The sequence below is a fragment of the Coffea arabica genome, chromosome 7e (genome assembly GCF_036785885.1).
Source record: "Coffea arabica cultivar ET-39 chromosome 7e, Coffea Arabica ET-39 HiFi, whole genome shotgun sequence".
NCBI classification, from domain to species: domain Eukaryota; kingdom Viridiplantae; phylum Streptophyta; class Magnoliopsida; order Gentianales; family Rubiaceae; genus Coffea; species Coffea arabica.
The window spans coordinates 3,140,781-3,164,464 of record NC_092323.1 but is presented as its reverse complement, the minus strand read 5'-3'; the positions used below and the strand labels follow the sequence as shown (position 1 = coordinate 3,164,464).

Here is a 23,684-nt window from a genome sequence, read left to right as displayed (position 1 = left end):
TGCACAAGCTTAATACTTGATTTTTTTAATTATTTAAATCCGCATTCAATGCTTAAAGGAATTCCTTCATATGCAATTTAATCTATATTTATCTTCTTTTAATATCTTAGAAGTCTAGGAAAAAAAAATTAAAAGTACATATATAGTTTTTTTCCAAATTTTGTGGTCAAAAGAAAAGAGTTACCTGAATTAATAGCTAAAAAAAAACTTTTACGAATTTAAATTCATATACACAATTCTTAAGTGTTTTTTAAGTTAAGTGATGCACTTGGAATAAAGTAAGCAAGGAAATATACAAACCAACAACCTTGATTTTAGATAACTATTTAATGACATTCGCTAGATAGATGGAGTATTTTATTTGTGTTATTTTTTTTACATGTTTTATATTTGTACATTATTAAGCTAAACCTAATTTTTAATTCTTTGTATTGTTTTAGTTGTGAGAAACATTTTTTTCTTCAAATATATGCCAAATAATTGGCAACGTATTTTTGATCAACAAGCGTAAACACGAGGCAAGATTGCTACTTTTAATTAAAGGCGATCAAGAAAAAAAGACAATCAAATTAGTTTTTTCTTCATACTGTTGCCATTTCCTCTTTCAAATTTTCTCGCCAAATTGTTCCCTTTAATTAAAGTCGATCACAACAAAAATAAGTTGAATTATCTTTTCCCGCCATAATTCTGGACTTCCTCTTTCGAAAATTCTCGCCAAATTGTTCCTTTTAATTAAAGTCGATTCACGACAAAAAATAACTGAATTACCTTCTCGCGCCATACTTTAATTATCTCTTCTTTTGGAAATTCTCGTTATCGTGTATTTTTCTTTTGCAACATGACCGTTAGTCGTTGAATTATATCATTGTTTCCCTTAAAAAGTATAATCTAATCGATTTTGATTCCAGATCCACGTATTTAATGAGAATCAAGCTAACCCTATATCTAAATTAACAACAATAAATAAGTATGATAGTAGAAAATTATGAATGCTGGAATGCATGCTCCTAAGTCCTAACCCTAGAAATTCATTCAGCTGCTGGGCACTAATTTTGTAACCCTAGAGCGAACGGTACCCAGGCTGCAAAAGTCAATTGGGCTCGTCAATACCCGCATTTGTTAACACTTGTCAGCAAAACAGTCCAAGCACTGCAAAGTGTAAACAGATCCAAAAGCCCAAAGTGTTCCACCGTCGAGAAAAAGACCTCCTTAGTACCCCCCACAAACCCATCGTCCAGACCTCAGCCAGCTTTCAATTTTTGTTTTTTCAATCTTTTTTCTTTTTTCTCTTTTGCATATATAACTGGAATGAGGTTTTTATTTTGGCAGAGTCACGTAATAGGATTACCGGAGTCTCTGGCATAGTATTAGTAGCCACATTACACCAATTTTTCTCACCTCTTTTGCTTTTACCTCTTTGTTTCTCTTCTTCTTCGTCTTCTTAAACCATACACTGCTCTGGAGTGTGTATTCTTGTTGGTTCCCAACGTTAGAGAGAGAGAGAGAGAGAGAAAAAGGAAGACAATAGAAAGAAGGGAGAAATAAGAAAGCGAGGGAAGAGAAGAGAAGTGAAGGGAGAAAACGTTTCATCTGATACTGCTAGACTCTGAGTAAAGAAATGACTTAGATTGTTTTGTTGATCCAGAAGTGTTGAACTGCTTTTTCTTCTTTGATTATATAGTTAGATCTGTCGAGGTCGTCTTTCTCTTCTCCTCAGATTTTCTGAGGAAACTTTAGAGGTGGGTTTCTCAGAAACCAGTAGATAAATTAATTGGTGGGTTTTTTTTTAAAATTTTGGGATTATTGTAATAAGATGAACTGATGATTGGTGTTGTTTTGCAGATATGAAGCGCTTAAGGGACGACGCTTTTGTGAACCCTCAATTTAAGCGGCCATTTGGTTCCTCTAGAGGAGAATCGTGAGCTTTTGTCTTCTTTCTATCTTCACGATTTTATCTGTTTTCTTTTTGGCTCTTGAAAATTTCGTGGTGGTTGATATTTGTTGTGGTTTTCTAGAACTGTTTTGTTTTTTCGAGTTTGTGTTTGATCCTGATGGTAGATTTCTCATGCAATTCTACTTGAAATTATGTCCGGTGACTCCCCGTTTGTTATTTTCCCAACCAGGGAATTTGACCAAATTGTATGCTGATCTTCAGTTAACCACTGGAATTTAGTGTCGTAAGGTACCATATATGGTTGCTAAAACCTTTTGTGATCAGGATTGGTGGATGTCCTGGTTTACCTTAAGCATAAAATTGGATTAGTTTTTTCTTGTAATCTTTTGGTGCTAATTGGTATTTGGAGAATTCAAAAGACCAATTTCTGAGATAAAGTTGTGATCTTTATGCTTTTCGTGTTGGTCTTTTTGTTAATTCTGCGCCCCCCCCCCCCCAAAAAAAAAACAACACACACACACACAGACCAAAAAAAAAAACCCCAAAATTGAAAATGTTTTCCCCTTTGGTTTAGGGGTTGGGTGGAAAGAACAAAAAGGGCGTGGGTTGCAGATAATGACAAATAGTTTAGCAAGCAACAAAATAATGCAACCACTCTCTTGGTGAATTTGGCTGCATGTTTATACCACCCAGTTCATGAGTTTTGAGTTATTAGCCTTTTGTGTAACTGATGTTAGTGACCTACTTTTTTCATCTTTCTATTTTTGTTGGAAGCTATGGGCAGCCGCAAGTTCCTGGAGGCAGTGGAGGAGGAGGTGGCAGCGGCGGAGGCGGAGGCGGAGGCGGAGGCGGAGGCGGAGGTGGAGGTGCAGGTGGAGGTGGTACTTCCCAAAAGCTCACCACAAATGATGCCTTAACCTATTTGAAGGAAGTTAAGGATATGTTTCAAGATCAGAGAGAGAAGTATGACATGTTCCTTGATGTGATGAAAGATTTTAAGGCTCAAAGGTACCTCAATTACATTATACAATAGAATTTCACAATTTGGCGTTTCTTGATTTCATCTAACTTTGGAAGTCTGTTAATTGCTTCCTTCAGAATTGACACAGCTGGTGTTATAGCAAGGGTTAAAGAGCTATTTAAAGGGCATCCCAACTTGATACTTGGTTTCAATACCTTCTTGCCAAAGGGTTATGAAATTACTTTGAATGATGAAGAAGAGGCCCCACCAAAGAGAACAGTCGAATTTGAAGAGGCTATAAGCTTTGTTAACAAGATAAAGGTTGATTTGACATTTACTTCTTGCCAGTGAGTTCATGAGTCTGTTTATCCTATTTTGGTTCTGATTGAGTACTCTTTTGGTGCAGAAACGTTTTCAAAGTGACGATCATGTCTATAAATCTTTTCTAGACATCTTGAATATGTATCGGAAAGAACACAAGGGCATTAATGAGGTCTACCAGGAGGTATATCTGATCGATGCTTATTTTGATTATAGTAGTTATGACTGTATAACAATTTTGTCATTCTTCATCCATTTGTTTCTGTTGTCGTATCATTGGCATATATGTAGGTGGCAGCACTTTTTGAAGACCACCCAGATTTGCTGGATGAGTTCACTAGATTTTTGCCTGATTCTTCGGCTGCTGCATCAGCACCTCATACTTCTTTTGGCCGACATTCTTTTCATCGCTATGATGAGAGGAGCTCTGCTGTGGCTACTTTGCGACAATCACAGATGGAAAAGGTTATTTTCAACTTGGATTTACCTTCCCAGAATTGCAATTGCTTATTAATTTTACCCTGTACAGTTCTAACTCAGAAAAGGGTTTCTGTCCTCCCACCTTAGCAACGTTTCCGTCGGGATAGAATTGTTAGTCCCCATGGTGAACGCGATCTTAGTGTAGAGCGTCCTGATACTGATGATGACAAAACTATGGTGAGATTGCATAAGGAGCAGAAGAAGCGTGCTGAAAGGGAGAACAGGGAAAGGAGAAACCGTGATCAGGATTACAGGGAACCTGATAATGAAAATAATGGGGACATAAGCATGCATCGTCTTACTGAAAAAAGAAAATCTGCTCGGAAGGTTGAAGATTTTGGCGGCAATACAGTTTCAGCCTCTTATGATGATAAAGACTCCCTAAAGAGTGAGTAAATTGATGGCTTTTTTTGCGAGGATAATCCACTAAATATAGATTTGTAGCCATTGAAGAACTTTTTGGCGCTATATGATAGTAGATGAATAAACCATTAATTTTTTACAGTTTCAAAAAGGAGCACTGTATAGGGATTAGAATATTTGCACTAAATCAAAATTGCCATTTTGGTTCTTTGTTGAGATTGCCTGGTAAAACTTTGACTCAACTGATTTGTACCTTTTTTTTTTGGGCTAAGACTTTCAACTCATATCCTTATTTAGATATGCTGTCTGCTTGATGTTTGCAGCCATGTATAGCCAAGAATTCTCTTTCTGTGAAAAAGTTAAGGAGAGGTTACGCAACCCTGATGATTACCAGGCATTTTTGAAGTGTCTTCACATTTATAGCACAGAAATAATTACAAGGAAGGAGTTACAGAGTTTGGTAGGTGTATCAGAGCTTCCTTTTTGTGCTTCCAAAAATTGGAGTCTATTTGCTTAGCTGGTTATTAATTGTTTAGGAAGATTAGGTGTTGGAATTTCATTTTATGTTATCTGTTAGCCTTCACTTTTACTTCTTTGGACAATAACTAGGAGAATGCTATAGCAACTAATGTTGAGCTACAATTTCAGCTTAGTTTTCAGTATGGTTGTAACCTTGAGGTAGCATTTTCTATGCCAATAACTTAAGATTTTGTAACAATGTAACAGATTGCTGCTTGGTGCTAATACACAATTAGTACATTGTTTGTGTAAATAGCTTGAAGTTGGTTGTCCTCTTCTTTTAGTTAGCACTGAGAAGTATCCATTTCCACAAATTTATCCTTTTCATTCTTGATTGTCTGGTCTATCATCACTCTTGGGCTTACAAATTGATTTGGAAAACATGCTTCTAATAGTATATCATCATCAAATTGAGATTTTTTTCCCTTTATTCCGTTCAGGTTGCTGATTTACTTGGAAAATATCCTGATCTTATGGAGGGGTTCAATGAATTTTTGGAACGCTGTGAAAAAATTGGTGAATTACTGTACCTTCAGTGTTAGTAGATTTGTTTGCTTTAGCTTTGAGTTGAATTCTGACTATGGCCATTGCTGCAGATGGATTTCTTGGTGTCATGAGCAAAAGTAAGTTTGTTATCTGTTGTTTCCTCTGGATGAGTATTCATTTACAGCCCAAGTGTTGTGGAAAGTTATAAACTGCTACATGAGTGTATGGGTCATTTGAATTTAAGATGTGCTATGCAACTTGATGAAGTGATTTTAATGATAGCAGAATCTTTGTGGAATGAGGGACACAGTTCAAAAACACTCAAGTTGGAGGAAAGAGACAAGGAACATAAACGTGACATGGATATGGGTAAAGAAAAGGATAGGTACAAGGAGAAGTATTGGGGAAAATCCATTCAGGAACTTGACCTCTCAAATTGTCAAAGATGCACTCCAAGTTACCGGCTTCTTCCTGAGGATGTAAGAAATTTGCTTGTTTTTCGCCTATTATGATTGCATGTTTTTTATTTATATGAAGGATGCAGTATAACATCTAAGTTTATTTTAATATCATTTATTCTACAGTATCCAATCCCTTCAGCAAGCCAGAGGTCTGAGCTTGGGGCCCAAGTTTTAAATGACCATTGGGTATCTGTGACATCAGGAAGTGAGGATTACTCTTTCAAACACATGCGCCGAAACCAGTACGAAGAAAGTCTGTTCAGATGCGAAGATGATAGGTAAAATTATAGCAGTGTTATTGTAATCTGTTTATGCAATTAAAATATTTTCCAGGTTGTAGTTCATCGACTGTTGTACTTGTTGTAATTTTTGTCTGCTACCACTACTGATGAGTGTGCTTTTTTCTTCCCTTTTTTTTGGGGGGGGGGGGGGGGGGATGTGGGGGGTTGATTTCAGATTCGAGCTAGATATGTTGCTGGAGTCAGTCAGCTCAACAGCTAAGCGTGCTGAGGAGTTGTTGAACGGCATCAATGATAATTCAATAGGTGCAGATAGTCCAATCAGAATTGAAGACTACTTTACAGGTATGTTATTGGAGAATTCAAATGTAGTGCATGCCTCTGTTGCTTTACCTTCTGGATAGAAGGAAACCTGTACAAGTCTGTACTTTGACATGGTGGTGTTGGTTCTTTTCTTGTTTCCCGTAGCCCTCAATTTAAGATGCATTGAACGCCTTTATGGTGATCATGGTTTGGATGTGATGGACATTTTGCGAAAAAATCCATCTCTTGCATTGCCTGTTATATTGACCCGCCTAAAGCAGAAGCAAGAGGAGTGGACTAAGTGTCGTTCAGATTTTAACAAAGTTTGGGCTGAAATTTATGCCAAGAACCATTACAAGTCGCTTGACCACCGTAGCTTCTATTTCAAGCAACAAGATTCAAAGAACTTGAGCACCAAATGTAAGTTGTGCTGTATTTTTTTTCTTTTTCGCATGGCTTTTCTCAATATTCTTATGCTTTCTTATGGTGTAATAACTGTTTCCCCAATTCTATGTTCTATTGTTTCCTATTGTCAATGTTAGGAAATGGCATTGTTATTTATAGTCCTTCCAAAATGAGATAGGAGGAATTTTTGTGGCTTTCTTTTGTTCTTTATCTTTTTCAATTTTGGGTGTCATTAATCTGGTCTGTGTTGTTGATGGCAGCCTTGGTGGCGGAGATTAAAGAAGTTAAGGAGAAAAAGCAAAAAGAGGATGATGTGCTTCTTTCTATCGCTGCTGGAAGTAGACATCCTATAGTTCCAAATCTTGAATTTGAATATACTGATACTGAAATTCATGAAGACTTGTATAAACTAATTAAATATTCATGTGAAGAGGTTTGCTCAACAAAAGAACAATTAAGTAAGGTTATGAGGCTTTGGACTTCCTTCCTTGAGGTAATGTTGGGTGTTCCTTCTCGGCCTCGTGCTTCAGAGGTTACTGAAGATGATGTACTGTCCAAGCGTCGTGCTACCAAAGGTACTGGGACAAGTGTAGTAGAAAGTGATGGAAGCCCAAGTGCTGATGCTACTACCATGAATTCTAAGCAGTCAAAACCCACCTGCAATGGAGATGCAGACACTTCACCTGCACGTATTAATTCTGGCAGGACTAGCTTCACAAATGCAGATACGATGGCCAAAGAAGATGGATTAACAGTGGCTTCTGGTGAGCGGTTAACTAGTTCTGATGCTGCAGTTGCTACAGGAGCAGATGTAGCTCATGGAAGAATCAACTCGGAAATAACTTCAGGTTGATACATCTTGATATGGACTATGCTACTATTTGCGCTTCTTGCCATACATTATTTTGTTTGTGGGGTTTTTATCTCACTCTGTCAGTCAAAATGGCACTTACTGTTGCATAGAAAATTTGTTTTGGTTTCAATGATGTTGGATGGTGTGATATTATTAAGTCACGTTCATCTTCATCATATAATTTGTCTTCTTGTATGTCAAGGGCGTGGTGCAACTTCTTCGCGACCTATTAATGGGGGAGGAGTTGAGGATAGTCATGGGGCGAAGTCAAATGTTGGAGATATTCTATCATCAGAGGTAAGCTGTTTTATCTGCCTTGACTTTTTGGATTTGGAGGGAGGAATTGGGGAAAGGAAATGTGTCTGTGGGATGGCAAAACACAGATATTGACCCCCCTCCTTTTTTCTCTTTCAGTGCCTTTGTGTAATTCATCCTTGCCTCTCTGTCTGTGTGTGTGTGGGTGTGGGTTTAGAGCGTTCATCACATGCATTGGTGGAGGGCCAACAATTTAATACAAGTGGTGCTCTGTTTTGTGTTACAGGGCGGTGATGCTTCAAGACTGCTGGCATTGGCAAATGGAGGGTTTGCAGAGGGGTCTAGACATAACAGTTTCAACAAGGATTCGGTTGATCCATCCAAAAATGAGAAAGAGGAGGGGGAGTTATCACCTAATGGTGATTTTGAAGAGGATAATTTTGTTGCATATCGGGAAAGTAGCTCACAAGTCATTCCTAATGCTAATCATGGTGACGAAAACATGCAATATCCAAATGGAGTGGGCGAGGAGATCTCTTGTCAGGATGCTGCTGGTGAAAATGATGCAGATGCTGATGATGAAGACAGTGAAAATGTTTCTGAAGCTGGTGAAGATGTTTCTGGCAGTGAGTCCGCAGCTGATGAGTGCTCACGTGAAGAGAACGAGGAAGAGGAAGATGGAGAACATGATGAGATTGATGGCAAAGGTGAGAGTGAAGGTGAGGCAGAAGGTGTGGGTGAAGCACACTTTGTTGGTGGAGATGGTGCATCAATGCCAATGTCGGAGCACTTTCTTCTTAACTCTAAGCCTCTCACAAAGCATGTGCCCTCAGCATTAAGTGATACTCGAAAGGCGAATTCACGGATCTTTTATGGAAATGATACTTTCTATGTGCTTTTTCGGCTTCATCAAGTAAGTTATAGTTCTCTTTATTGTTTTATTGTCTTGTTCTCAGATTGGGTGATCTGTTCACTGTATCATCATAGATGTTTGAGTTTCGCTGCTTCTTTTAGAGAGAGAGAGAGAGAATGGAGACTAGGAAAACTAACCTTTGAGTGGGAGATCTTGAACCGTAAAGAGAGATAGGTACAATTTTTTCCCAATTCCATGATTTCTGAGGCCTGCTTTCTGTTCAAGAGCGTTTTATGAACTCTCTGATGAAACACCACTATTCTTCTGAACTTGGATTCCTTCCTCCATGGTGTGTAGGAAGGGAATAATAGTTCCCATTAACCCTGGTCTCTTCTTTCCTAAAGGATAGATGATTGTTCTGCCTTCTGGTAACATATTATTATCTTCTTAATTTGTTACCAGGTACTGTATGAAAGATTATTATCAGCTAAGCAGAACTCTGCATCATCTGAACTGAAATGGAGAAATTCAAAGGATACTGATACTGATCCGTATGCCAGGTGGTTTAGCAGCATGCTACTCTTCTTCACACAGTTGTGGCATCTAACATTTATTCAATGAAAATTTTGTTTAATGCAGATTTATGAGTGCGTTATATAGTTTGCTTGATGGATCTGCTGACAATGCTAAGTTTGAGGATGATTGCCGGTCAATAATTGGGAACCAATCTTATGTGTTATTTACCTTGGACAAGTTAATATATAAGTTGGTCAAGCAGGTAATTTCCCATAAATCTGTAAAATCTTTATCCTTTAAAGCTTTTTGTCTTGTTAAGGGATTCTGACTTTTAATGTTTTTCTGCAGCTTCAGACTGTTTCAAGTGATGAATTGGACAACAAGCTGCTTCAGTTGTATGAGTATGAAAAGTCTCGGAAACCAGAAAAATTTGTTGATTCAGTGTATTATGAGAATTCGCATGTCCTTTTGTACGAGGAGAATATTTATCGGTTTGAATGTGTAGGTCTTCGATCGCCTTCTTTTCTTTCTTTCCCCTGCTAAATGGTATTTGCTTTTAGTAATATTCTTTTGTATTAATACAAGTGAATTATGAGTTGTTTCCGTGCTATTTTAGACATCTTCTCCAACGCGTTTGTCCATCCAACTGATGGATGATGGAAATGAGAAGTCTGAGGTGGTTGCCGTTTCCATAGATCCAAATTTTGCAGCCTATCTGTACAATGATTATCTGTCAGTTGGCCAGGGAAAAAAGGAGTCATCTGCTGTTATGCTCAAGAGGTATTGGAACTATTTCCAATTTATGAGACTTAGCAAATAATTTTAGCACTGATGACTTAAGCAGGGGAGTGAGTGTGGGAAGTTTGGGACTCCTTGTTCATATGATTTTACTCTCTCTCTCTCTCTCTCTGTTTTTTTTTTTTTGGCTCTCAGGAAAAGTTATTGAATTTGAAAATTTTGGAATTTGACTGGATTATATGGCATTGGCTTGAATGAATTAACTAGACAATCTGATATGTTTCATTTTCCTTGATCTGTGCAGGAATAAGCGTAAATTTGCTGAGATTGATGAGGACTCTGCTTTTTGCAAGGCCATGGAAACTGTTCGAGTGTGGAATGGCTTGGAGTGTAAGATGTCTTCCAACTCATCAAAGGTATGCTTTTGTGAATCTGTGGTTTTGTATTGGTGGCTTTTTGGTAGTTTAAGGAAGTATGATCTTGTAGGATCTTCATTTGGCTTCATAAATATCCTTTAAAGGATTTTCTCATGTAATGTCCTCCTTGGCAATAATATAAAAGCTTCTAGAAGTGAAACCTTTTAGCAATTTTTATTTATTATGATGAATATTGGTTTTTAAGTTGGAAGGGTTTTCTCCAACATTCTTTTGCAAGACCAGTCCGACTTCTTGGTATAGGAGTTGTTGTAATGTAGATCTAGCATAGTAATTGGTTCCAAGGACGTAATCTTTTGGAAGTGAGAGACGAACCGGACAGTTACCTCTATTCACTTCTTTGCGTGTAGAATTAGAATCCCATCTCCAAAGTGTTGCTGGATGATGATTGTTCTTTCATCACATTGTAGCTCTCTAATTATGGAGCTTGTTGCAGATCTCATATGTTCTCGACACAGAGGATTTCTTTTTCCGATTGGGAAGGAAAAGAAGAAACGTATCCGGGAGCAAATCAGATGAGCCAAGAGTAAAACGATTCAACCAATTTTTGGCGGCATCGTTGTAATACTATTATTATTATCTGCCGTCCTCCTGATAGCATTGTGTTCGAAGGTATGCATTGTCTCTGGAGAGGTGTTAAAATGTTGGAAGGTTTTGCAATAGTTGCTCGCCCTCTCACACCCCACCTCGAGAACTAGAGGCACTCAGTGTTAGCAAATGCTTATCCGTAGCTGCACGTTTTTTTTTTTTTTTTGAAAGCTTTTGTGGACATTCATATCTCTCTTTAACATTTCATATTTTGTATTGTAGAACTTGGCTGGCGAATGGTGTCCGGGCAAAGACTCAAGTGAAGCAGTCGTCCGTTTGTAATTTCTTATTCCAACCTGCTGAATAACATTTTGAGGGCAGTGAAGGAAGGTTATGATGGGCTTGTGAGCCGTAGTTTGTACATAGGGGGTTTTAACCCATGTTCTTGAATGTGTAGAGCCTGTGTTTATTTCACCTGTATTTGCATTTTTTTCTTCTCAGAAAGGGGGTGCATAAGAGACCTGCTGTCTGTCATTGTTATATTTTACAGTTTACCTACCTGGTTCTGGTTCTGGTTCTGGTTCTGGTTGTAGTAGTCTAGTCCCCATTATATCTGGAACAATTTTTCTGGCAGTTGTTATTCTGTCACTGTGTTGGCCTTATGTAAGAAACAGTGATGAAACAGGAGGTTTAAAGTTTTGTAATGGAAGTTCTATTACGACACTGACAAAATTGTCTTAGGATTTGTTGGGAGTTATAAAATATTCCTGTTGCAGATGATCCGCGGTGGTTAATAATAATAACCGTAACAATTTTTAATATGTAAACCCCCTTCCCCCTTCCCCCCGCCCCAAAAAAAAAAAAGGAAGAAGAACATTATGCACGTGGGTTTTGTACTGGCGAACGTTGTTTAAGACTTATGAATGAATTTAAGCGTGCATCTGAAAATTAAAATCTAAATCCGTTAAACTAATAATTAAAGTCTAAATCCGTTAAACTAATGAACAGTTTATCACTTATCTTTTGAAATAAATTTTACTTAGAAAATTAAGAGTCACTTAATTAATTTAAATGTTTTATTTTTTGTTATTGAACGAATTTAAAGACGTCAAAATATAAACTCATTAAGTTTTTAAGTGGTTAACTGAATTATCAAACAAGACTAATGGCGCACTAAGTCCCATGGGCATTAGTTAATTTCTACCCAACAGTTAGGTTCACGTCTTTCTCTCTCTCGGTCTCTGTTGGCGTACCGATACCACTACTGAGCATACTCGAAGCTACTCCGGTGGAACTGGAATAACTTACCATTAGATTTGTACTGCGTGGCAGTCGACACATTCAACTTTGAACTAAGTACACATGCACCTAGTAGTAGTATATATAACCGACTGCTCTAAGAGTAGTTGACCATCAAGAGAGTTTTAAAATTTTACTTGAGTATATATTAAGGGATTAAATTTCTTGGTTTGTATTCTAAAAATTTCTTGGTTTGTATTCTAAAAATTTCTTGGATTGCGATTTTTCATCGGAAAATTACGTCGTTTTCCGTGATCACATTTCCTTATTACCTTTTTTTCTCACATACATCAAATCGCTACAGTATTTTTTCCATGAAAAATGCAATCCAAACACAACCTTAAACTTTTCTAAAAATTTTGTCATTGGGGGGGGGGGTGGCTTATGTAGTATGGGTAGATGGTGCGTCAATCCCTTTTGAGTTTCTTTTGATCTTTTTTCCTAGTATAAAGTATGAGTAAATCTAGCATAGATTTTAACGTGTTTGGATAAATAAAAAAAAAAGTAGTAGTATATTTATTCCACACCGTCAAAGTAGTATTTTTAACTCGAGAAATAAAAAATAAAGGGTTTGTTTGGATTGAGATAATTTTAGATAAAATAATTTGCTTCACAAATTTCAATCACCTTTTCATCTTGTCAATCGCTTTTTTATCTCACATATATCACATCATAAAAAATACTACAGTAATTATTTCAAATAAATCATCCAAATAAACTGCTGTTCAAACAAAAAATCATCCGGTTGCTTCTCGTGAAACGCTTGCTGGCTGCCTTTCTAAGACTTTGCGGCGTCGAACGAACCATCCGAAGTGTGTTGACAATTATGACAGAAACAACAATAATACTACTAGTACTTATATTAGTACATGTGTTTGAAAATAATGAGAGAGAGAGAGAGAGCAGCATTCCTTCCTCCAAAATCTGTCAGATTCAAAGGCGTGATTGTACAACTTAGATCCCAGTCTACCATATATTCCATCATATAAAGAGAGCTTTGACGTTTATCCACCGGCGCACAGCTGGCCCGCCTAAAATACCAACAGTTTTGAGCGGCTAACGGCTCCGTCCGTCCTCCAGGACTCCCACATAATTAATTAAAGCTAGGGCATAATTTGTTAATAATGTGTGTTTTAAAATTGCTTACCAAAAAAAAATGTGTTTTAAAATTCAAAGCATGCTTTTTTCTGGTTCTGTTACAAAAATCTTTTCTCATTTACTTGAAGCATATAAGTTGGAAAAAAAAGAAGCATTCAACTCTAACGTTTTGAAGAGTTCAAGTCAAATTCAGGACACGATAATAATTTATCTTGCCATGTACTCCTATAATCATTTAGTCTTACAATACAAGTGATTAAACGGTCAAACCTCCCAAGTGTGTGTGTGTGTGTGTGTGTGTGTGTGTGTTTGGTCCGAAGCACGGTAGAAGGTGGGTAGACATGCTTCTTCTTCTCTCCTTCATTTAAAAAAAAAAAAAAAAAATCTTTTTCGGGTTTTTTTTTTTGGTTTTTGTTTTTCAAAATATTTATTTGTTCAAGTAAATAAAAGGAAGAAAGAAAGAAAACTTTTAGCGGAGCATGTGGCCACACACCACGTGCGTAATTAATTAAAATGCGTGAACTAACCAACATTCCTTCAGGTTCCTAGAAGAAGCCAACCAAAGCAGCTGCCTGCAACTTTGAAATACTCCAAGATTCAATACATATTTACTATTAGTACAAAACTCAGCCTCTTCATCAAATCAAACTCGGCAACGCGTTTCTGTTCATTTTCAAATTCTCATATAGTAGTAGAAGTATCTTCCTTGTCAACAAGAAACTGATGATAGTACTAACTCCTCTCCTACTGCTAATACGCGTTTCTGTTTTTATTCTTTTTAACCTTTCTGGGTAGCACAGAGTCCAGAGACCAATTACCATCTTCAGAACAGACCACAGAGCAAGAGCATCCATCTAGCTGGCATGGTCCGTTGCACATTCATTTCCTCTTTTGTGCTAGTTTCGCTGCTGCTTTTACCAACGCTTGCCAGCCGATCATTCCCCACAAAACTAGATGCCAGGCCTTCGCCAGGATACCGTGAAGCACCGGTGTATAGGAATGGAGACCAGTGTCAAATCTCAGCTCCGAGAGACTCGGGGGAAATGGGTGTTTGTCGTCCTTTCCTCGTTCACGTGGCCATGACGCTTGATTCTGTCTACTTTAGAGGTTCCGTGGCAGCAGTTAACTCCATACTCAGGCATGCTTCTTGCCCGGAAAACATTTTCTTTCACTTCGTCGCAGATCCAGCTTCCAGTGCCGCCGGCTCTTCACCTACGCCTGACGAATTCGCTAGAATCCTAAGATCCATCTTTCCGTCCCTGGCTTTCAAGGTTTATCCTTTCAACTCTTCCGAGCGTGTTAAGAATTTGATATCCTCTTCCATTCGTCAAGCTCTGGATAACCCCTTAAACTACGCAAGAAGCTACTTGGCTGAAATCATCGACCCATGTGTATCCCGAGTGATTTACCTGGATTCTGACATCATCGTCGTCGATGACATCCAGAAACTGTGGTCAACAACTCTGACCGGTTCTAGAGTAATTGGTGCTCCCCAGTACTGTCATGCCAACTTCACCAAATATTTCACCAATCAGTTCTGGTTTCGACCAGATTTTTCAAAGACTTTCCGAGGAAAGAAACCGTGTTATTTCAATACAGGGGTGATGATCATGGATTTAGACAAGTGGCGGAGGGGAGACTTTACCGGGAAGATTGAGAAATGGATGGAGATACAGAGGGAGACGAGGATATACGAGTTGGGTTCGTTACCACCTTTCTTGCTGGTTTTCGGCGGAGAGGTTCACGCGATTGATGACAGATGGAATCAACACGGCCTTGGCGGGGACAATGTGGTAAACAGTTGTAGATCATTGCACCCCGGTCCGGTTAGTTTGCTGCATTGGAGCGGAAAGGGAAAGCCATGGGTGAGGCTTGACGAAAGAAGGCCATGTCCTGTAGATCATCTATGGGAACCCCATGATTTGTATAGGCAACGTGGCCACAACGGCCGCCGCGCACGGTGGTGACCTGACGCAAATTTTTTAGTTCTTTCTCTTTTTTTTTTTCATTTTCTATTGGTTCATTTGTTACTTTGTCCCTTGATATATTCATATTCGACAATTCTTTTGTATATATAATACTGGGCAATCCGATAGTATTTGGATACATCAGAGAATAGATTTGTTGGCTTCCCTGTATGAGAAATTTTCGATGCAGAGCAGCCCTTTTGTTTGCCCGTTCAGCGAGCCAAAATGGTGGACGGAACCAACCGAGTTGTACTTCAATACAGTGAATGTTGGTCTTTTGGACAATAAACAATTCTTTGATTCGAGCATGATGACTGTTTCTTTCTTGTATATTTGATAAATAGAGACCTCGTAAATGAAAAATTCAAAGTTTTTTCAGTCCTTCAATATAAGATTTTATAATAAACCATTTTTTTGCAGCATTAACTTCTAGTGCTATTTCTTAATTTGTGCTCTAAATTCTAACAAATTGGGTATCAAATGCCAACAAAGATGCCCCACGTGAATGGGCTGGTGGTTGGCGCCTCTTCCTCGGGACCGTCAGGTCCTGGGGTCGAACCTCCGCAGCAACATCAGTACCGCCGTGCATCTATCGTGTTTGGTTCTGGTTGGGGCGCTGGGCCGAGCCGGAGTGGGATTAGTCGGGCCGCCTTTACGGTCTTGACCCGGACACCCACTCCATCAGCAAAAAAAAAAAAAAAAAAAAAAAAATGCCAACAAAGATGCCAAGGACAAATGGAAGTGGGAGTTCCCAATTCCAAGCACATAAATTATCGTACTTATCAACTCAAATTTCAAACGAATGACTTCATATCCGTAGCCAGGGAAAATAGAAATGTTGAGACCTTGGCACCAGCTTCGCTGCAATTCTTTTACATACAAGGTTATAGATATCCATATGAACTTACACATGACACTAGGTAACTTGTTTCCGCTGATACAAAATGATATAAAAGATCACACAAAATTTGACAAAGAGGAAGTAGAAAAAAGAAGAATGTACATTCCCTCCTACTTACAACAAGCCGACAGCACAACTTAGATTAGATGCAGTCTATTCTCCAACCAGAATGTACATTCCCTCCTACTTACAACAAGCCGACGGCACAACTTAGATGCAGTCTATTCTCCAACCCTCTTAAATGATGTCCCAGCAACATGCACCTGTCATTGCAAAGGAATGTTTACCGTGAATCTATATTTCAGGTAACTAGCACACTTTTCCCGTTAAGACTACTATGTAAACCACAAAACGCCCAAGTCACTAGAAAGAAGAAAAACCAGAAAAAACTTACCAGAAAAGAAGCTTAGCCAAGTAATCCCGCGAAGTGCCAATCGTATCAGAACATTCATTGCCATTATCATAATTTTCTATACTTGCTAGACTAAAATCCTCTCCAGCATTGGAAGTAATCTCATCTTTGAAAAATCTTTGCAATATATTTTGTGCAAGTTGGTGAATGAAATCTTCCACTTCCCAAGATGAAGGTCTTGACAATTCAGCAACCTGTCCAGCCAAAATATGACCACGTATTAGCAACAGCGACCATCACAAGAGTGCAGTGGTAAGGACGGATTGCAAATACAATTGGCCAGCTGATAAGTTAATTACCATATCAGAATCCAAAGACCTCAAGTACTCTAATAGATCATTATTGCTCCTTTTGACATACTCCATTTGCAAATTTTCCTGTTTACGGGTATGAAGTTCCTGAGACAGCACAGAAAATTTAATCAACAAAACAAATTATAGTTACTATTTACAAATAACACGACTCGACTTTCTCCGAGTTTTATCATATTCCAAGAAAAAACAAAACAACTACCTGAAGGTAAAACCACCATTCCAACTTTTAAGAATATAATTTCAGCTGTTCAAAGAGCTTCAAACATCTAAATGGCCAATATGAGGATGAGTCATTACCTAAGAGAATAAGTGCTACTATGTCAAATTAAGCTCCATTACAAGCTCACGCTGCTGTAAACTCCAAGAACATCACGAATCATATAATTCGAAACTCCCAATAATCTAACAATGACATACGAAGCACTCAAATTTCCCTCAAACAACAAACCGGGGGACTGTGTATATGTAATTTCCATGATGACTGCAATCAAAACTCGTGAAATGATTGTATTAAAAGGAGAGAAAAATGAAAAACCTATCACCTGTTTAACACTAGACAGCTCCGACTCCAATTGTTGAATGTATTCCACAACTTCAGGAGACAAATTTCCGAGGCTATCCCCCTGTTTTCTATCCAAAACTTCCGCACAACCGTCCACCCTAGCTATACCTTCCGCTCGTTCACTCTGTTTTCCCTTCAGCTCTGAAACCCCATTCTCCTCCAAATGTTGATAATCTTTGGAGATATCCAAAGTTATGTCAAAATTTCTCATCAACGAAATCCGATACTCCGCATTCCACAAAGTATACCTGAATAATTTGGACCAGCCAATTTGAATTAACATTTCGCCGCCCAATGGAATCACTAAGCGGTTCAAAGTTCAGCTTTGGAAACAAAAAGTATTTGTAATCAATTAGAGAGCGAAGATTAAAGAGATTACCCGGTAATTATGGAGGAAACGATAAGGCGGTCGAGAGGGCGTTTGGGAAACCAGACGGTGACGGAAAATTGATCGGATGGGAGCAGGCCCAGCATAGTAGAAATGGTCTGCTTCATCGAGTCCTTAGCGGAGTCGGATACACCTTTGGAGATGACGGAGGCGTCGAGTGGCTCAATTCGCTTGAGCATGTTGGCGATAACGGAGAATTCGCGGCTGAATCCAGACTTCCTAGTGGAGACGAAATCGTCAGAGACTCCACCGCCGTCCACTCCGGAAATTAGGCAGCTGACGGCGGATGAGGAAGCCGACGAGAATCCCCTACGCTTACAGGGGAGGATGGACGGAAGCCACGGTCGGATGAGGAGGTGGAGGTCGGCAGAAGAAGGGGGTGGCGGTTGAGGAGGGGGTTGCAGCCGTTGAAGAAGTTGGTGGTGGTGATAAGGCCTGAGGGAGGGGTGGGTGGCCGGATAGACTAAGAAAGCCCTAGCTGTTGAGGCTGCCATAAAAGAATTTCCAAGAGAAGCAGCTGGAGATATATAATAATAAAGGTCCTTTGAGGTATTATCTCATAGCTGTTTCCGCAATTGTAAAAAAATTGTGTGGCAGCCGGCGGCCACTCACGCGGCTGTCTCTGTTTTTCAGAATCTCTTACCCCTCTCGGATGGATTGGGATTTCTCATTTTCTCTCTGCCCACCAATTTTTAGTTTGGGGATTTGTTTGCTTTTTGTACTTGGTCAATTGAGTGCCACTCGTATTGACGTTATTTACGCAACCACCCTTTGCTTTTTTTTTTTTTTCCAAACAGGTACCTAAGTGTGTTTGGATAGTGAATTATTTGAGATAATTTTATGAAAAAAAAATATTATGACATTTTTTTAATATGATATATGTGAGATAAAAAAGATTAAAAAATATGTTGATGATGCAATCAAGTTAATACGTGTAAATAAGATGTAATAATTTACAATCCAAACACATTACTGAATTTTACTTAAAATTGTTTGTCCCGAATTTCATATGTCATGTCCCGTAACTTTTACAATTCTATTGTGGATAAGTTATACAATCAATAACTCTTAAGATTATATTAGAAAATAAATTTATCAGCACAGTACACGTGACAATTAAACTGTTGAAATATGCCAACTTTTCCTACAGATTTTGCTAGATTATGTTTGATATCAAAATAATTTAGTTATTAGAAAAATAAGAATATTTGTTAACCAAAGATCATGTTGGTTTGTTAACAAATATTTTAGCTAAGATTTGCTAGTAAAAGAAGATTATATTTTGTTGAGATTTTTAGGATAATTGTTAGTTGAATATTTTGTTAGTTTGTTTCATGTAATCACTATAAATAGTGAGTTGATTAATAAATAACATAAACTCATTTTCTACCTTCAATACAAGTCTCATATAAATTTTTTTTTGCATCACTAAGGTGTTGTTTTTTAATATATGCTCCAAAAAACCAACATAAACAAACAAAGATGGGATAGACATAACAAAGACAAAATTGGGGACGAATGATTTGAAGCGAACTTTTATAAATCTAAGCACCTAAAACAAAGCTTAAAAGAGAAGAGAGAAGAAAACATCCTGCGATACGAATGCTCAAAGTTTCATAGTATTCTAACTTTACACACTAAATGTTTTGGATAATCATAACTATTTCAAAAACATTCTTCATTATTTGTTTTTGCAAACTTAATTTGGTATTTGTTTTCAAGCCCGTCTTAATGATTTTGTTGTAGACTTGTTAACTTGCGCTTAAAATTTAAAATATTAAATTGGAGTCAAATTTGAGGATTTTAAAATTGTAAGAAGTAGGATAAACAAAAAATAGAGTGACAAAAATATAGGTAATTTTTTCTCCATGTTGTTACATTACATACATACATAAGTGTTTTTTTCATGCTATTTAATTAGTATATAATTAAATATATTTATGATGCTATGCTGAAATCATCCAATTTTTAGAAACTTATAATCAGTTTACTTTTTGGTTTGGATTTAAAAACACTAGTGTATAAAAGATTTGACTGTATGACACATATATTTTTTAAATTTTAAATTCAAGTTCAAATTCAAATTAGTCGCTATGCGTCTAATGACATGGTGTATAAGATTAACTTTTAATTTAATTTTAATACAATTCTACTCTATCAAAATAAAATAAAATAAAAAAGATACAGCGCTTACTCGTCAGCGCCGCCGCAAGGCATATATTAGCAGGCTTTGGGGTGGAGGCGTGGGCATTTCGTATTTCCAATCCAGAGTTGTTAGCAAAATTTCGGTGTGCACATTGGTTTTCTGGTCCTATGGCGTCATCCACCGTCAACAGATGGCTTAGGCCCGAGGTCCGATCTCTCTCTCTCTAACTTTTTCCTCCCCTAGATCTTTGGCTTCTCCCTTTGATCTTTTTGTTTTAACTAGTACGTAGCAATTTAGGCGATTCTCATGGATTTGTTAGGAGTATTATGATTAGATCTGGCCATTGATTTGGTATGATGGGTGATGGGTGTGTTACGTATATGTGTGTGTGGTTGCAGGTATATCCGCTGTTCGCAGCAGTTGGGGTGGCCGTCGGTATTTGCGGGGCGCAATTGATCCGCAACATCTGCATCAACCCGGAAGTCCGGTATGATACTCATAATTATACCCTACACTCGCTCTCCTGCTCTCTCTCTCTCTCTCTCTGACAAACAAACGTATTTTTTTATGGTGAATTATGTCTTTATTTTTTTTCATCATTTCTGAAATTTTAGCTAAATGTTCGATTGTGTCCTAAACTGTAAGAAGTTTAGGCGTACTGCTGTTTTATGGAGTACCTCAATTTTTCATTTTTATCATCTAAATTCATGTATCCTTTATCGTCTACTGCTTTAGAGATATCAAACATATACAAATGCGAGAAGAACATCGCGAATGCTTGAAGGCATTTCATTTTGCAAAAGAACAATTAAACAGGGAGGCCTTATGGATATTAATTAAATCCTATGTCCTAAAATTGTCGAAATCAAAATTTGACTGCTAAATCCAGATTTAGCATTAGGTTTTGGGGATCTTCCCGGATAAGATCTAGCGATTTTATTGATAGTTGTTTATTTCGTTAAAGACTCTACACGAAGGCTTTCTTTTGCTGAATCAAAGCTTTCTTTGGTTTTGCTTCATGTTCTATTTTATCAAAGCTTCACTGAGAATTCACGTACAGATCGAAGCCCCTCTTCTGAACACACACACACCCCCCTCTCCAAAAAAAAAACCCCCCTTCTCTCTCTTTTGCTGGATGTTTGTGTATCACAATGTAATTGCTGCGCTTAAGTACTCTTTTCCTTGCCTTGAGCAAGCAGGATCATTTTCACTATTGTAACAAAAATGGGCAAGTGGCTGATGAATGCTGTTTGAATTAGATTGCCCTGTTTGTTTTTGTACCTCGCTCTGTGTGTTTGTTCATAAGAGTAATGCAGAAAGCAGCGATTTTCTTCTCAGAAAACATGTGCATTTTGAATGTAATCTTTTATCCTTAGCTTATTTGCAGTATGCTGCATGCCTATGAAAGTAAATTGGAATCTTCATCTTGCTTTATCATGGATATACTTCATCCATGCACTTAAAACATACTTACGGGGGCTTCCCCTAATTCAACATCTAAATGTACTTGATTTGTTACTGACCTTTGTGTCTATGGAAATCAAGGGTGACCAAGGAGAACAGAGCTGCTGGAGTTCTTGAAAACCATGCAGAAGGGGAGAAGTACGCTGAACATGCTCTCAGAAAGTTTGTTCGTAATAGGGCTCCCCAGATCATGCCTTCTGTCAACAATTTCTTCTCAAAACCGCAGATTTGAGAGTCCTCTCTTATTTTCACAGTTGTTTTTTAACTGGTAGTTCTCCATCATTTTATTGGCAACTAATTGTTATTGGTTGAGAGGGCAAAACATTTACATACCATGGGTTCTAAAATCAAACATATTTAGAGTTTTGATGTAATTTTGAAATAAATGCACTAAATCATTACTCTGCAATTATTTTTTTTTAAAATCACTTTGTTGACAACATGCAATGCTCCATTTCTCTATGGAGGCTCTTGATTAGTGAAATAAGTTTTCGACTGTGTTTAACCCTGTTTCAAGGCGATATACTTGCGATTCAAATTACTTCATCTTTTTTTTTTTTTCTGTCTCAGTTTACCAGTATCTTAGACGTGTAATTTTGCGGGTCAATTGGTTAATTTACAAGTGAAATCTTAATGGAAGACAAGTTGAATTGTGGCCCCCACACGCTGCTTGAGGGTGTCCGATTTATTGTAAATGTATGGTTAATGAAAGTATTAACTAAATCAAAGGAAAGATAGGGGTCAGCTAACTAGGATACTCTTTGCCTATGTATTACACTTGATTCTGTGGGTCAACATCAGAGGGCCTAGGTGAACATTGAACCTTAGGAATGCCAATACTGGAATATTGAAGTGGGCAAATTCTCCAAGAGAAATATTAAAGAAACCATGGAAAATGGTGTGTACAGGTAGTTAAATAAACCTTTTTCAATGTTGGGCCAATAGAGTGAAAAGTTTACCCTAACTCCTCATCAATTTTGGTTGTCTCGGATAGCTGTTTAGTGCATTCATCATACTTACAATGTGTCGATTTTCAGTTCCTTTACAATTTCCAGGATGGTACAAGTTTTTTGATATTACGAAATGTTGTCATGTTATGCTGGAATTAATCTTAGTCTCTTCTTCAAGAAATAGATGAAACACCACAGGAGTGAAATGGAGGAATTTGCTTACTTTCAGCCAGCTAACAGTGTGGATTAATGGCTCTCTCGGTGGCTGGAATTTGCTTTAGGTTCCGTTACTCAATAGTACTTGGCTACTTTGATCAAGCCTCCTCATTTGCCCTCAAGAGTCGAAACCTGCACCCATACTCAAAATCAATCAAAAGTAGAAGCCATGGCAATAAAAAAAACAACACTAATAAAAAGTGGACATAATCACTCAATACATGTTTGTAACTCGAGCCTTTGTAGTGTACTGCTAAGGATTTTCGATTATTATTCTCAATAAAAGTCAAGTTATGGTGTTTTGAAATCAGAAACCCTTCCGGGAGTAATGGTTCTTAGCTTTTCGAGTTAAAACCTTCAAATTACAAAAAAAAAAAAAATTAAAACTCCAGCTTAGATCAGCGAAAGAAATACGAATAAACCAGTTAGATTGAAAAGAATTACCCCAACACTCTCTGGTATATTGACGATATCATAAATCCGCCTCCGCTCAACACCTGCAAACAACCGCATAAAGAGGCGATACCATAACATTCAGAAGAAGAGGTCTTTCGGTCCGTCTGTATTTTTTATCTGGAGACGAAAGAGGAAAACGTAAAATTGGAGCGGAAAAACTGAAAACATAGGAGATGAATACAAGACTACCTAATTGAAAGGCAGCATGATCTACTCCAATAGAGTCAACACCGTCTTTGTTGTACTGCTTCAAGAAGCTGTTATTGAGAACAAGAAAAATAATTCGATAAAACAAGAAAAAAAAATGGAAAATTAGTTCTATACGATGATCACAAGATATAGTACTGGTGCATACTTGGAGCATAAGACGCTAAGGGATTTCTCTTTGCGGCAATAAAATGGAGGGTTTTTGCTTTCGGAATCACGAGAGGCATGCGAGGACCACATTCCTTTACGCCGAATACAAGCTGTCATTGAATCAAGATTGAGGAGGAGGTATACGCATATGTACAAGTAAGAGACAGAAAAGTTGAATAGGAACAAGGAAATGATAAGTTCTATGGCGGGCAAACGCTCGCTATTCATAATGTCTCAGACAAGAATGTGATTGCAGTCAGAATGAGGATTTGAAGCAGGGAGGGCCGAGGGGGCATCTCCCTTTTCCTTTGTTCATTTTCTTTTGTTTCCCTTATGATTCGGGCGGGGAAAAAGCCTTTGCTGCTTTTTTTTTTCAAATTGGAACCTAAGCGCGCTAAACCCAAAGCGCCCTCGCGAGTTACGCTTTTTACCAGTAACAGTAGCATATACCCTCTCAGTTTTAGCTTTTAGGAATGCGCTTTCCTTTCTGATTCGCTTTTCTAAGAGACACAAAGTCGTGGTTTTGTATGATTAAGTTGATTTCA

At 37.9% G+C, this 23,684-nt stretch overlaps 4 protein-coding genes and 1 long non-coding RNA gene across 7 annotated transcripts; 3 read left to right on the top strand and 2 right to left on the bottom strand.

The window, feature by feature from the left end:
- Positions 1 to 1,327: 1,327 nt before the first annotated feature.
- On the top strand, positions 1,328 to 11,332 carry LOC113722838 (paired amphipathic helix protein Sin3-like 2). Of its 3 annotated transcripts, none has more exons than XR_011818468.1 (24): positions 1,328 to 1,739; positions 1,843 to 1,918; positions 2,669 to 2,902; positions 2,993 to 3,176; positions 3,262 to 3,360; positions 3,468 to 3,641; positions 3,744 to 4,044; positions 4,343 to 4,479; positions 4,979 to 5,054; positions 5,135 to 5,161; positions 5,310 to 5,503; positions 5,609 to 5,763; positions 5,942 to 6,069; positions 6,193 to 6,447; positions 6,693 to 7,280; positions 7,488 to 7,582; positions 7,827 to 8,453; positions 8,856 to 8,953; positions 9,033 to 9,171; positions 9,258 to 9,410; positions 9,526 to 9,689; positions 9,952 to 10,063; positions 10,518 to 10,790; positions 10,892 to 11,242. XR_011818468.1 is itself a non-coding variant. In XM_072059886.1 (24 exons), the coding sequence occupies exons 2-23, from the start codon at positions 1,845 to 1,847 to the stop codon at positions 10,644 to 10,646; spliced, it is 4,143 nt and encodes a 1,380-aa protein (XP_071915987.1). In that variant the 5' UTR covers positions 1,328 to 1,739; positions 1,843 to 1,844; the 3' UTR covers positions 10,647 to 10,693; positions 10,892 to 11,332. The 3 variants fall into 3 exon arrangements, 2 of the variants coding, with proteins under 2 accessions (XP_071915987.1, XP_071915988.1); XM_072059886.1 differs by having other exon boundaries at positions 10,518 to 10,693; positions 10,892 to 11,332; XM_072059887.1 differs by lacking the exon at positions 10,518 to 10,790 and having other exon boundaries at positions 10,892 to 11,332.
- Positions 11,333 to 13,576: 2,244 nt separating this feature from the next.
- On the top strand, positions 13,577 to 15,379 carry LOC113722848 (probable galacturonosyltransferase-like 6). The gene has a single exon (XM_072059019.1). It carries the CDS (start codon positions 13,870 to 13,872, stop codon positions 14,971 to 14,973), a length of 1,104 nt encoding a protein of 367 aa, XP_071915120.1. The 5' UTR covers positions 13,577 to 13,869; the 3' UTR covers positions 14,974 to 15,379.
- Positions 15,380 to 15,830: 451 nt separating this feature from the next.
- LOC113723119 (uncharacterized) lies at positions 15,831 to 18,252 on the bottom strand. The gene is made up of 5 exons (XM_072059018.1): positions 17,542 to 18,252; positions 17,143 to 17,410; positions 16,586 to 16,684; positions 16,269 to 16,480; positions 15,831 to 16,137 (listed from the first exon to the last, which is right to left on the bottom strand). Exons 1-5 carry the CDS (start codon positions 18,042 to 18,044, stop codon positions 16,062 to 16,064), a joined length of 1,158 nt encoding a protein of 385 aa, XP_071915119.1. The 5' UTR covers positions 18,045 to 18,252; the 3' UTR covers positions 15,831 to 16,061.
- Positions 18,253 to 19,743: 1,491 nt separating this feature from the next.
- Positions 19,744 to 21,569, top strand: LOC113722823 (uncharacterized). Its single transcript, XM_027246046.2, has 3 exons — positions 19,744 to 19,902; positions 20,095 to 20,183; positions 21,242 to 21,569. The coding sequence occupies exons 1-3, from the start codon at positions 19,864 to 19,866 to the stop codon at positions 21,390 to 21,392; spliced, it is 279 nt and encodes a 92-aa protein (XP_027101847.1). The 5' UTR covers positions 19,744 to 19,863; the 3' UTR covers positions 21,393 to 21,569.
- Positions 21,570 to 21,991: 422 nt separating this feature from the next.
- LOC113722822 (uncharacterized) lies at positions 21,992 to 23,415 on the bottom strand. The gene is made up of 4 exons (XR_011818596.1): positions 23,138 to 23,415; positions 22,972 to 23,039; positions 22,771 to 22,899; positions 21,992 to 22,458 (listed from the first exon to the last, which is right to left on the bottom strand). It is a non-coding gene; the product is annotated as an uncharacterized lncRNA (long non-coding RNA).
- Positions 23,416 to 23,684: the final 269 nt, after the last annotated feature.

What these genes read in the sequence shown, in the direction of transcription:
- LOC113722838 (XM_072059886.1), top strand. Translation starts at nt 1,845, where the DNA reads ATGAAGCGCTTAAGGGACGACGCTTTTGTGAACCCTCAATTTAAGCGG. An exon ending in TCTTGGTGTCATGAGCAAAA is followed by an intron (nt 5,162 to 5,309) that starts GTAAGTTTGTTA and finishes TAATGATAGCAG; the next exon opens with AATCTTTGTGGAATGAGGGA. An exon ending in AATTGAAGACTACTTTACAG is followed by an intron (nt 6,070 to 6,192) that starts GTATGTTATTGG and finishes TGTTTCCCGTAG; the next exon opens with CCCTCAATTTAAGATGCATT.
- LOC113722823 (XM_027246046.2), top strand. Translation starts at nt 19,864, where the DNA reads ATGGCGTCATCCACCGTCAACAGATGGCTTAGGCCCGAG. An exon ending in ACAGATGGCTTAGGCCCGAG is followed by an intron (nt 19,903 to 20,094) that starts GTCCGATCTCTC and finishes GTGTGGTTGCAG; the next exon opens with GTATATCCGCTGTTCGCAGC. An exon ending in TGCATCAACCCGGAAGTCCG is followed by an intron (nt 20,184 to 21,241) that starts GTATGATACTCA and finishes ATGGAAATCAAG; the next exon opens with GGTGACCAAGGAGAACAGAG.
- LOC113723119 (XM_072059018.1), bottom strand. Translation starts at nt 18,044, where the DNA reads ATGGCAGCCTCAACAGCTAGGGCTTTCTTAGTCTATCCGGCCACCCAC. An exon ending in AGCTGTCTAGTGTTAAACAG is followed by an intron (nt 16,685 to 17,142) that starts GTGATAGGTTTT and finishes GTGCTGTCTCAG; the next exon opens with GAACTTCATACCCGTAAACA. An exon ending in TTGGCTAAGCTTCTTTTCTG is followed by an intron (nt 16,138 to 16,268) that starts GTAAGTTTTTTC and finishes TTGCAATGACAG; the next exon opens with GTGCATGTTGCTGGGACATC.
- LOC113722848 (XM_072059019.1), top strand. Translation starts at nt 13,870, where the DNA reads ATGGTCCGTTGCACATTCATTTCCTCTTTTGTGCTAGTTTCGCTGCTG.